Source organism: Gouania willdenowi, chromosome 14 (assembly GCF_900634775.1).
Source record: "Gouania willdenowi chromosome 14, fGouWil2.1, whole genome shotgun sequence".
In the NCBI taxonomy this organism is placed as follows: domain Eukaryota; kingdom Metazoa; phylum Chordata; class Actinopteri; order Blenniiformes; family Gobiesocidae; genus Gouania; species Gouania willdenowi.
Genome location: NC_041057.1, coordinates 12104373 through 12117163, shown reverse-complemented (window position 1 = coordinate 12117163; position 12791 = coordinate 12104373). Strand labels below are relative to the sequence as shown.

Genomic DNA, 12791 nt, shown 5'->3' with positions numbered 1-12791 from the left:
TCTCAGAAGCACATCAGAAAAGGGGTAGAAAAGGGGCCTGTGGAGCTATAATAATGAGGAATTCAGACCCAAGCATTGCAGTTCCGCTTTATATAGACCACAACTGTATGATTTATATGTAAAAAGGAAGGATTTAAAACCATGATATGTCCCCTTTAAAGCAACACCATGTAACTTTTGGCCACTAGGGGCGCTAGACCTGTAACTTTCATGTCAAGCGCCCCCTAGTGGCCACAAGTGCCGCAGCGCTGTCGCAAAAATCAACAGTCAGTCAGTCGGGCCAGCCTCCCTTGTCTTTTGATTGTGTATGCAGACAGTAATTGACCTGTTGGTTGAAGAGATATCATCGATTCATTATTAAACAAAAGTAAAGTTAGTTTTATGTCAGTAGGAATCTGTCGCTTTTTAAGCGACAACTCTCCCATCCTTCACTGTCTGTTGAGCTGCAGCAGTGCAGAGGGCTGTTCGGCTGTACTACACTTCCTCAATTTATCGGGGCAAAATTAAAGAGATTAACTTCCTAAATAAGCCTACATTCTGAATGAACTCCGTAGGTTGATAATTTAAACCGTAAAGGCAGAGCTATCTATGATAAGTGATGTAAACATATGGCCGGAGTAGAAGGAAAAGAAGTGATCAGACCGCTCTCTCTCTCTCCTCTGTCACCGCGCACACACACACACACACACACACACACACACACACACACACACACACACACACACACACACACACACACACACACACACACACACACACACACACACACACACACACACACACACACACACACACACACACACACACACACACACACACACACCAAAAAAGCACCACTTAGTGAAAAATAGTAGCAAAAGCCTTAGCTTCATTATATCAGAGCCTGTGGTCACGTGACTGCCGTAAAGTGAAACATTCTCCAGGTCACATGACCTGGTCAAAGACGGCCCGTCTTCTCCAAACTTACATGGACGGTATTTCAAGAGGGAAGCCCCGCTCAGTGCATTGATAGTGTCAAGCTCTGAATATTGGCCTGAGGAATCGTTGAAAAAAGCAACTCTTTAGGTCACAGAGTCTGCTGTATGCCTTTAAACATTTACTTATTTCTACTCAAGAGCTGACAAATCGTGTTGTGTGAAAGGTGAAGTATGCCATTTGCATCATTAGTTTTTTGTTTTAGTTTTCACCTCATTCATTGGAGATTTGTCCTCAGGCTAAAATGACATGGCACACTTCTTCAACATGTCAGGGCAAAATGATTTTACCAGGTTACAGTCATGCTTTAGTTCAAATGTGTTGAGTAACTGTGTAATAACAGACTTTTTGGTAGTGTTTTGTTAGTTGTTTTTTTGGGGGGGGGTTTTTATGCATCTGTCAAAAAAAAGCAAGTTTGGCTTGTTGATAAATTCAAACGTACTGGTAAAATTTCACGTTTTGACCAGAAAACAGACTGAGAACCTACTCTTCTGGAGTTTGCATTTACACTAAACTTTTTAGACGTACACGCAGCTTGTAGGCTGTAAGTCGAAGATTACTTTAGGGACAATCAGATTTTCACACAAACCTTAAAGTCTATAATTAAGAGGATAAAAGGTGTATTTACAGAATCACAATCATATTAGTACTTGGTAAATATGGTCAGAAAGAACAGAGGGGAGTTCATCAACATAAAATATGCATCATAGAAAGTTCTACATACTCACGCTCAAACCTAGTTATACATTTTTTTCTTTAAATTTACTGAAAATCAAAGGATAGTACAGGTTATGACGGGTCTGTGTTGACTAACATCGCCAATGCTGTGCCGCTTTGATTTTCTAGCACTTTCTCATGCCATTCCCATTGAAATCAAGTAAACTTCCCCTGAGTCATGATGCTAGTCACCTAATGTAGCAATAGACATTAAAATACGTTATATACAAGGATAAGAGTGTATTTCACATAGCAACACTTCTGACTACCATCCAAGTATGCATCTGTTTCTTTGAGACTGACATTTTATTCCATTCTTTATTGAACCGTTCTATAGAACAATTACATCATAGCTGCATAAAAAAACTAGATCCTGTTTTTGCTTCTGGACTATATCGTCAGTTCTGACCAGTCCGTGCTGGAGTGAAAACCATTAAAGTGAAAGCATTCAGTTCAAGCCTCAGCCTAGAACTGTATGATTTTAGTTTAAGATAAATATTACTCTACAATGTACAAGGACGTTATAAACTCAGGAAGAAACCCTAAAAAGTAGGGGTGAGTATTGGCAAAGATGTTGCAATATGATACGTATCACAATACGTGGGTCACGATACAATATTATTGCGATATATTGCAATATTCTACCCGGTTAATATCAAAATTAAATGTAGAGATGAAAAATCAAGTTGCTGTATATGTACATCAGAAGATATTGATCATTCAGAGGACAAATTGAGTCAGAGAAAATGCAGTGTTACACACTGCCATCATAAAATAAAGTGCAACAAGAGTTCGACTCCTGTCGCATCAAAAGTAAATTTGGACGTACCTCAGAGTCATTACTATTTAAACTCCCAATGAACACCAGTAGTTAGGGATGTAACGATTCACTCAACTCCCGATACGATTCGATTCACGATACAATTCTCTCACAATTTATTCTACAAAATGGGACTCTAGTCAAATGATGACAGAAAAATATTCCTTTATATTTTTTGGGAAAAAAACTCGAAAATACTGTATTGTTTTCCTTTTATTTTTCATTGTCAAAAGAATCCCTTGATAAACTATTCAAAACAATGCAATTTAACTAAAAATAAATCTTGAATGAAATAAATAAAGGAATAATACAAATGAAGAAGAAACCTATTAATTTAAATTCTGGTTCTATAGTAAACAATGCAAAACTGCATAATAGGTCTTTTTCTTTTTAAAAGTGCAACTGAAAATGTATTTTGTGCCTTAACAATTGGACTTAAAAAAAAAAAAAAAAGTCATTGCACTGATTTACGTCCGATATTTGTTTTGACCAGCAGAGGGCGCTGGTAACCCAGTGGTCGGTTGGCATGCAGATATTCATGCAGTGAAGAAGAGATGCTATGCTAGCAGACAGAGCTAATAGAAAAACGTGACTTTTACAGATATTCACGTAATATTACAGATATTCTTTGGCGCTAAAGGAGCAAGGTAGGGCTGGGCGATATATCGAATATACTCGATATATCGCAGCTTGTAGTCTGTGCGGTGTTGAAAATGACCATACCGTTAAACTCGCGGACTTTTTTTTTTTTTTTTTTTTTTTTTAAATATTTTAGTGGCATTATGCACAAAAGGTGCACTTAAATTTAGTGTTGTTTTGAAATGTCATCTTAATGACAACATGCACAAAAGGGCACTATTTGTTTTAAAATATTGTAGTGGCATTATGCACAAAAAGTGCACTTTAATTTTGTGTTTTGAAATGCCATGTGAGTTGCATCCTGCACTAATGTCTTGTTTTGAAATGTCTCTGTGACAATTTTGCACAGAACGTGCACTTTCTGTTGACAATTTTATGTTTGAGCCACTCACTGTTTAATAAATACAGTTATGTCAACTTTGACTTAGTTGTGATATCCCCTTTTTTGCATGAAAGTTTAAAATTGGCATATATTAATGCAGTATGATCAAGAATGTTTTAATGTAGACATATAGAATCATCATACTGGTGTGATTTTGTGCATCAAAGTGTTAATTCAAGGTTAATGCAAAATATCGAGATATATATCGTGTATCGTGACATGGCCTAAAAATATCGCGGTATTTATAAAAGGCCATTCGCCCAGCCCTAGAGCAAGGAATCATTTATGAACATGTTTAAGAGTAGTTGGCGGCCAGAAACAAAGTAGTAGCAGATTCCGCCCGCTGTGTACACTGCTGGACAAAAAAAGGGATACATATATAGCGCCCTCTGCTGTTTAAAAAAAGTACTGCGATTCAATTTTCAAAGTATCGATGTCAATCGTGATACCTATGAATCGATTTTTAACTGCCTTACGATTAATCGTTACATCACTACCAGTAGTATCATATCCATTACTTCTTGAGCAATGTCAGCATGGTGCAAACCTCCCCTTTGTGAACTCTGCAGAAACAAAAAAAAAAGAACACATTTCGCAGCAAATACAGCAGGAATACAGCAAAGCAAAGAGCGACCACACACTGGTCTATCTCTCCTTTACCGCAGCACGGACGATCGGTCAGAAAGAAAAGACTTTGCCACATAAATCTGAGCTTCTCTTTCCCTCCCTTGTTCCTGTGGCTTCGTGATGACTGGAATTCCCATAAATGTCCAATCTAGACTGACTGGGCACGGTCAAAACCCACCATGAAACTGTGAACTGATTATACCACCAAGTAGTCTGGCTACAAACAGGTAAGGAAAGGAGAGATGAAAAATCTAACTGGGAAAGATTGACAAGGCAATGAAGTTGCGGTGGGAGAAGTTGCTCGTGAGCCAAACTTCTGCACATGAGAGTCACTGTTATAGCAAAATGATCCATTCATGTATTCAGGAAATATAACTGACACCACAAAAACATAAAGGGAAAGATAAATAACGGATGTGCTTGAAATGGTACATTAACTTACTACACTATAAACTCAATGAATATATACAGTCTATCTACTATAAGAATGATGAGGTTAATAACCATTCCCAATGAAGTATACTTCCAAGTTTCCCAAAATGCATTTTGAACCTAACCTGGCAAGAACCAGATTGATGTGTAGCCCTCCCTCTAACTCGAGTTCTCCACATCGATTTGGGTCTGTGTCGGCGAATCCTTTCGGAACCAGGGAGGGACATGAACAGAATGCTTGAAGCTGATTGGGTGAAGCGCCTGTTCACCATGATTTGTTTTAGCCAATCACATGTCGTCATCGGCATGTGCCGCAGAGACAACAACAACAAGGCTCCGTCTTGCCGTCTTTACCGTCCACAAATGCACAAAACACCTCTCGCTGTTGCTCTTTCAAAAAGGAAAAGCTGGATTCTTCTAAAACTGAGTTTATAGCAGCTTCCACCCATTCATCCTCTTGCGTCAACATCTTTCTCTTTTGATTCGGAGCTATGCTAATAGCGGTAGCCCAGTTTCTTCCTCTCCTCGCAACTGCGCATGCGGCAGTTTGGCTTCGGCCCTTCTGCATTCCTCACACCCGGATATCCCGTCCTAAACCACAACACTGCCTGGTTTGAACCGGTTCGGTTCGCATTCGAAAGGCAAAGGCGCTAACAGCACAAGATGGATTCTGGTGTTTGTGAACACCATAATCCATCTCGGAGGAAAGGTCATTTCAAACCTACAGTGATAAAAATCTGAAGCACACTGAGGCAAATCTCCATTGATTCTCCACCTTTGAAAGTTCTGAAAGCATTTTAAGTGAGAAAGTGACCAAGTAGAAAATCAACACGTGATCATTTGATCCATAAAACTCGCTGGTACACATTTTATTTCAACATTTCGGGGATTTTTGGAGACCCGCCATTGTTCCCTAAGTTTAGAAAAGAAAAGCCCTCTGCACATGCGCAAAACTCTACCTGCACAAGAGGGAACGCCTATGTGTGCGAGAGAGCGTGCACAAGCCCAGTTCTCCACATGCACAGCTCTGTTTACAAGTTGGGGTTGGCATCGCTCATACAGGATTTCCTTCCAAAAGAAGATTTGCACTATTCCCACTATGTCAGACTCGCCACCAGTAAGTGAAAATCAATTTTCAATAGATAAGATGATTCACCCAAAAGTTGAAGCCAAAACAACATCGTCCACAATACATTTCACTTCAAAACAACAACCCCAATTACAGAAGCGTTAAAAAAAACATGGAAGACAAGAAGAGATACTTTTGTTTTGAAAAGGATATGTTTGATTTTTAGCTCCAAGTCGGTCCCAGGACGATTTTTTACGTTCCACTCGCAATGCATCATGGTCTGGTTGAGTATGACTAGTGTGCCCACCGTGCATACTTCAAAAATGTCCCAATATAGTATACATCTGTGTATTTCTTGCCTACTCAATATTTTCATACTATCTCTAATGTGAACACACTACATACTCATTTTGACGTCAAACTTAGTATGAGTGGTACGTTAGTGTGCCATTTTGAACACAGCCAAAGAAACAAAAAACATAATTTAGCAGAAGATTCCTTGGAAACCTTCACCATGTCAGACGACTCCACTGGCTTTATAATCAAAAGTGACTTCCCTGACATTGATTCTTGTTGATAGCAATTTACGTTTGCGAAAAGCTTAGGCTAACGCTAACTTTAGGTGAGATGAATGATATGTAATCAATACAAATAAGTGCTTTCAACACAGGTTAGTGCTAGCTGTCTCGAGACCAAGAACATCATGGCTCCCTAGGACCCCATTATAACATTCCTACATTTATGGATATCTGGAAAGGAATTGGAAAAAAAAAAAAACACACAAAAAAATGCATTAACTAACTAAATAAATTGTTTGAAAAATAAAATCAAGTTTTTCCAAAAAGTAATGAAATATTTTTAGCATACAAACTAAAGTCCATGTGCAAATAAAGTGAAGTGCTTGTACTTCCAACTAGTGGCAAGGAAACCCCCCAAATAATTGGTCCAAGACTCATTCTGGGTCCTGATCCAAGGTGGATCATATGTGAACTATTGCTGTCTACACAGCCCAGATTTCATATATGGAAATATTTTTTTTTTTTAAATATCAGCATGTCTACATTTTCTGGCAGCATTTGAGACCTTTTGACATCGACTATGTCTTCTGCAGTTGAAAAGACCCCAACACACACACACACACACACTATGCGTACCCTTGACGATAGATCTTCTGACGTTATAATATAGTGATTTAATGTCACACAAGATATTGTTCTACCTTTAATTATCACTGTCAACTCTGCGTCCCAACACCACTGCTTAACAACAAAGCATTTTATTGGATTGAGTAAACAAATGTGTCATTTCTGCGTGTATTAAACACGCCTGATATGGTACGTACAATAGCCCACTATGAAGGCGTGAAAGAGGCTTTCTACCTCTTAAACACCCACAAACAAACAGAGGATCAACACGTTTAAAAGGGACCCTTACAGATGTGTCATGCAAAGCTGAAAGGCTTTTTTGAGGGGAAAAAACTTGATACTTTGATACTCGTTCTTGCACTAGTTAAAAGTGATTACCAGCAGCAGAACATGGAAGGGAATACGGCGTGAGCTATTTTGAGCAGAGAGTGTAAGTGAAGCAATGACAAGCCAGCTGTGTTTCCACAGCTTCATGTGGGGAGGAGGAGGGGACGGGAAAACAGCGATGATTACATTTAACTGGCTCCATTCAAGCTCAGGTTTACACAAACTCACTTGTGGGATTTTGGGGCATAAGCCATCCCATGGGAAAGTGTGACGTTATGTTTTGTTTGCAAAGCCTGGGTCCAAGATGTAATGCAGTCGGTTCATTTTGTCGCATCAAATGCAGGAAAACCTTTACATAATGTCGGATTTGCATCTTTTAATGCCCACGTTTTCTGTTTTTAATACCTCATACAGTGCATATATAGTCCTTGGAAGCAACTTTTCTCTTTTAAAATCAATTAATTCAGAAAGATGCAAAGTGCGACATTTACTCGCCTGTAATTTCTGGAGGAAATTTGAGGTTCACCGAGTAAATCTACAATACAAACATTGATTAAATGTGGAACAATTTAGTTGCTCTGCTAAGATTTGTATTACCTTTTTAACTTCACTTCACTGGATACATTTTTTTTTCCCTCCCAGAGTAATTTGTCAAGATGCATAGTCATTCCCATTCCATATCAAAATCATTGATAATCAACCTGGGATTATGAGCACGAACAGGAGATATTCCCCTTTGCTGGCATTTTTCTAGGCTATGCTGCTATATGTTTGGCTGCAGGGCAGAAATAAATCTGTATTTCACCAATAAAGTGCAACTAGAGGGTAAAACCTGAAATATTAAAAAGGAACTGAAATTTAAATTGCAAATAAAGTTAAAAATTTGAGATTTCGACATGAAAGAAACAAAAAAAAAAAAAAAAGATCCTTGAAAGCTAATTTGGTCAATGAACGTGTGCATTAGCATAAATCACCTTAAGGCAACACAGGCTCTCCATAATAAATGTAGAACCTAGAAAAGATGTCTTCATATAAACTAAGTCAGGGGTGTCCAACTCATTTCAGTTCAGGGGCTAAATGCAGACCAGTTTGATCTCATGTAGGCCACAGATTATATTTATAGGCAGAGAAAATAAGCAATTTCCACATTATTGTGTCCTAGTTTACACTTCCCTAAATAAATGATATGTAAAGCACTGACAATATGTGGGCCATATCAGTCCCTGCAGGATCAACGCTAAATTACCTTGATTTTGTTACAAATTTCTATTTATTTAAGGGAAATGTTGTGGAATAATTTAAATATAATTGCAGGATTGATGTGGAGTTTTGAAAATGATTGGCATCATGTGATGTAAGCGCATCCTGCTAACTGCAGCAAATAATGACGAGTGTCATTGAGTTTTTGTGTTTGGAGGGGCTGAGATAAAACTTAATTTGTTGTAATAAATAAATAAAAATCTGTTATTTTGACTTTCTCCTGCTGGCCAGCTTCAAAGCAGACATGTGCAACCAGCGGCCCGGGGCCCACATGCGGTCCTCGGACTAATTTGGTGCAGCCCTCAAGGTAAATGCACACAATGACTCCAAATATACACAAAATAGCTAGATTAAAAAAAATGTAACTTACAACAAATATACAAAAGACAACTAAAATAATCTAAATCAATACAAAAACACACAATATGACTAAATAAATAAACCAAAATAACAATTTTTTTTAAAAAAACAACAAAAACACAGCAAATGAGAAATAACATGTACAAAACAGCAGCAAAAATGCACACAATGACTTTAAAAATACATAAATAACATAATAACATAAAAATACAATTACACAAAAAGACAACTACAATAAACAAAATTAATCCGAAAACACACAAGATGATGAAAAAATAAACCAAATGACAACAAATTGTGCAAAAATTGCAACAATAATACACTAAATGACTCCAAAAACACACAAAAGGAGAAATAACATACAAAACAGCAAAAACACACAGTGAGTGACTACAAAAATACACAAAACGAGGACAAAACAGAAAATACTTTGTTCTTGCCTGTTTTAGTCATCATATTAGTCATTATCCTAAATGCTGACTGAATTAAAGTGAATAATTATGGTCCTCGGATCAGACAGTTTTTGTGGCTCCAGCTGTGATTAAAGGGCCCCATCTCTGCTCTAATTTGGACCGAATTTGGCTCCCCTGGCCTTAAGTTTGAAACTCATAAACTGAAGGATTACATTTAAATATCCATACAAAGTGCTGGTGTTTTGCAGGCCCGTGATGCACAGTATGCACTCTTTATCTTTATGGAAGGGCATGTTGTAAAGTTGTGATCATGTCTTTACTAAATCGCGCCACGCTGATTAAAGAAGCGATTGATTTGTTTACCTCTGCTGTCCGCAGCGGGGGCGGCTTCTTCAGGGCCACTTTAAAAGAACTTTCCATGACTCCGGTCATTTTCATAACTTCAAATCCAAGTCGGTACTCCTCTGTTTCAAAAAAGCGTCCTCCTATTCTCACTTCCACGCTTCTCCTCGCTGCTCCGGGGGTCTGTGGTCACATCCCCGTGATTTGTGTTCCCACCGGACGGAGCATGGATGGAGTTTAATCGGAGAACACCTTCACCTCCAGCCAGCCTGCGGTTAGTTACAGCTTCTCCACCAAACTACAGCTGGAACCAAGCCGAACGGAGAAGTAGACCGGAGGGTTCCGCCTGCTTGGTTTCCGTACATCGTTACCGTACAGTAAAGTCCACCGGCTCGCTAACGATAGAGAGATCCAGGAGTTGAGCTTTTAGTCCCTCCTCCTCCAGCGGAGCGCACGGAGTTAACGACATCTGTCGACACGGAGGCGGTGATGCGTTCATGTAAAATGGGAAATTAGACAGATTATACAACCAACACTAAATTCATGAGATATATATATATATTTTTATTTTTATTTTTTTTGTGGCCACTATGGATTTTTTTCCCTCTGGAAATGGAAAAATCCTAACATAAATTATTTGTTAATAAATTGATAATAATAATAATAATAATAATAATAATAATAATAATAATAATAATAATAATAATAATAATAATAATGAAAAAATGAATGAATATACAATCAAATAAATGAATTATTATTATTATTATTATTATTATTATTATTATTATTATTATTATTATTATTATTAATTTATTTACAAATAATGTATGTTAGGATTTGTTAGTTTATTGACATTTTTATTATTAATATTAATAATAATAACAATAATAATAATACTTTAATTAGCGTGTGTGCTTGTTTATAAAAGATACAATACAATAATAAAATAAAATAAGACACCAGTCGTGAATACTCTCACTATTCAGTTTTCAAAAAGATATATTCATAAAGCCATTTTATATTGTTATTATGACATCTAACAGTCTGTGATGTTGTTATTTACATGTGTATAACCAATACCCAAGTTCTTTCAAAAGGCCTGAGGCAAAAGTATTTTTGGTTTTATTTTATTTTATTTGTTTAACCTCTGTAGGATGCATATTCTTGAAAATATAAGGTATACGGCTGTTCACTCTTCTCTCTTTTTTTCATGTGTTATTAGTTACTTTGATGCAACAACAATCATCTCTATGGCTTTGATGTAAAAGTTAGGAATTACATTTTTTAAAGTTATTTTTTGACTAGTATAATAAGAATAAAGTAATCCTGTGTGATCAGAAAGGTGGTTTAATTGGGAAGAGAACATGCAAATTGCTGGTTCATAACGCCACCCTATGATTGAAAATGTGTCACTGTTTAAAGGAGGGCGTGACAGAAATAATGTGAGAACCACTGCAGTTAAAGGAGACAGTTTTAGGTTGGTGCATTTTTAGCTGCAAAAAAAAAAAAACGTGTGATCCAGATGTTCACCACCAGAAGCTTAAGAAGCAGCGATGTGAACAAAAGAGCTATTCAGACAGTTGGCTCTTATTTAAAGCAACTGTACAGCTTGTTTCATGGCCATTAATGTAGCATTGGGATTAGGGCTGCATATACATACATGAATACCTCGATTACAAAAAATGATTGGTGAACTTTCTCAGCTTCGAAGCCACCTTTTAATAAATAAATAAAAACACTTTTTCAAATTATTAATATATATATATATATATATATATATATATATATATATATATATTTTACCATGCCTTGGATTTAGGGGATTTCTGCGACAAATAGATTTTTTCGACTTTGCATGATACATAATAAAAAAAAAATGTTTATTTTTTTCTTAAAAAGGAAACAAATCAATTTGTATTATTATTACTTGTGCAGTGGCCGTAGGAAGTACATATATATTTAGCACTGTAATATAAGCTAGCATACATCTACAGTCTGCTGAGAGTTAGAACTACAAATGAACTTTCTTCTGTTAAATCTTTTTTTTTCTTTTTTTTCTTCACTAATCAATCAATCCTTATTTGTATAGCACCAATTCATAACACGTGTTATCGCAAGACACGTCACAGAAAGTCAACATTGAGCTGTTCTAACTTATCCCGAGTTACCATGACTACAGGTCAACATCAGTTCTCACAATTGTCCGCTCCCGTGGGGGTTGGGCGTCCGAACAAATCTGACGTTGTACACTATTGAACCAAGCAGCAGCCATGTTGAAAGTCTCAGCTCTGTCTGTCCCTGAACCGCAGAGATATTTGAGCCACTGACACAGACAGTAATTCCTTGCTTTATAGATAAGATATGATCGGTCTTACTTTCTATTGTATATTTTAAATATAGTTTTTATTAAGCAAAAGCACATTTGATCTGATTACTTGATATAATGAAATTATTCGATTGCTGCAACCCTTATTGGGATTGTTAAGGTCGATCAAAATGTGTTATTTGGTAATGATTACAATGAAAAATAAGAAAATATTAAGTGCAAACAAGTCGACACTACACATGCAGTTTGTTTTTTCCGATTAAATCACTTCAGTTTTACATTAGAGAAATGTTTTTATTAATCTGGATCACTTACTGTTAAAAAATAAAACAAAACATACAATTCACATAAATTCTCATCAGCAAATTTATTGCACAACATTCCCATAAAATTGGGAAAAAAAATATTCCAATGACAGATCGTAAAAGACATTTTGTACAAATGCATGAAAACAAAACAAAACACAATATGTACAGATTACAATGAACCGTTACACTTTCGCATCAGCAACTAAATAATTTAATCATATACAAAGGGGGAAGAGCAGATATAAATTCATACCTTAGAAACGCATTGTCTGTACAAAATGGATACCAATATAGCTGAGCATCTTACATACAGTAATAAGCGTGTATGCATGTAGCTCACGCAGCTAAAAAAAGAAAAAAAAAAAGCTCTGGAAAACTTTCTACGCCCCTTTTTCCTTTTAAGACTTGGGTTGCATTGAGGATGCGATTGGAGTCAGGAGACAGAAAGGTACACATGGTGCAGTTTAGAGGATGTTGGTGCAAACGATTATTTTTTAATTAAACAAAAATATTTTCCAGTCACCAAGCGCCTACAGGAAGCTTCAAACCACCTCCAACTCTACTGTAATTTAAGAAAGTAGCTTTGACTACTCTTTGTAATCACGTCTTTTGCAATCACATGTTTTTACTAAAAAGTCATCCAGTG

General features: G+C 36.8%; 1 protein-coding gene across 1 annotated transcript in view; it reads right to left on the bottom strand.

The window, feature by feature from the left end:
- The window catches only part of LOC114476032 (rap guanine nucleotide exchange factor 6-like), a 124215-nt gene extending 114265 nt beyond the window's left edge, over positions 1–9950 (bottom strand). The window contains exon 1 of the mRNA XM_028467274.1: positions 9530–9950. Coding sequence (XP_028323075.1) covers positions 9530–9604 — 75 coding nt within the window. The 5' untranslated portion in view covers positions 9605–9950. The remainder of the gene's footprint in view (positions 1–9529) is intronic.
- Between the last annotated feature and the right edge of the window lie 2841 nt (positions 9951–12791).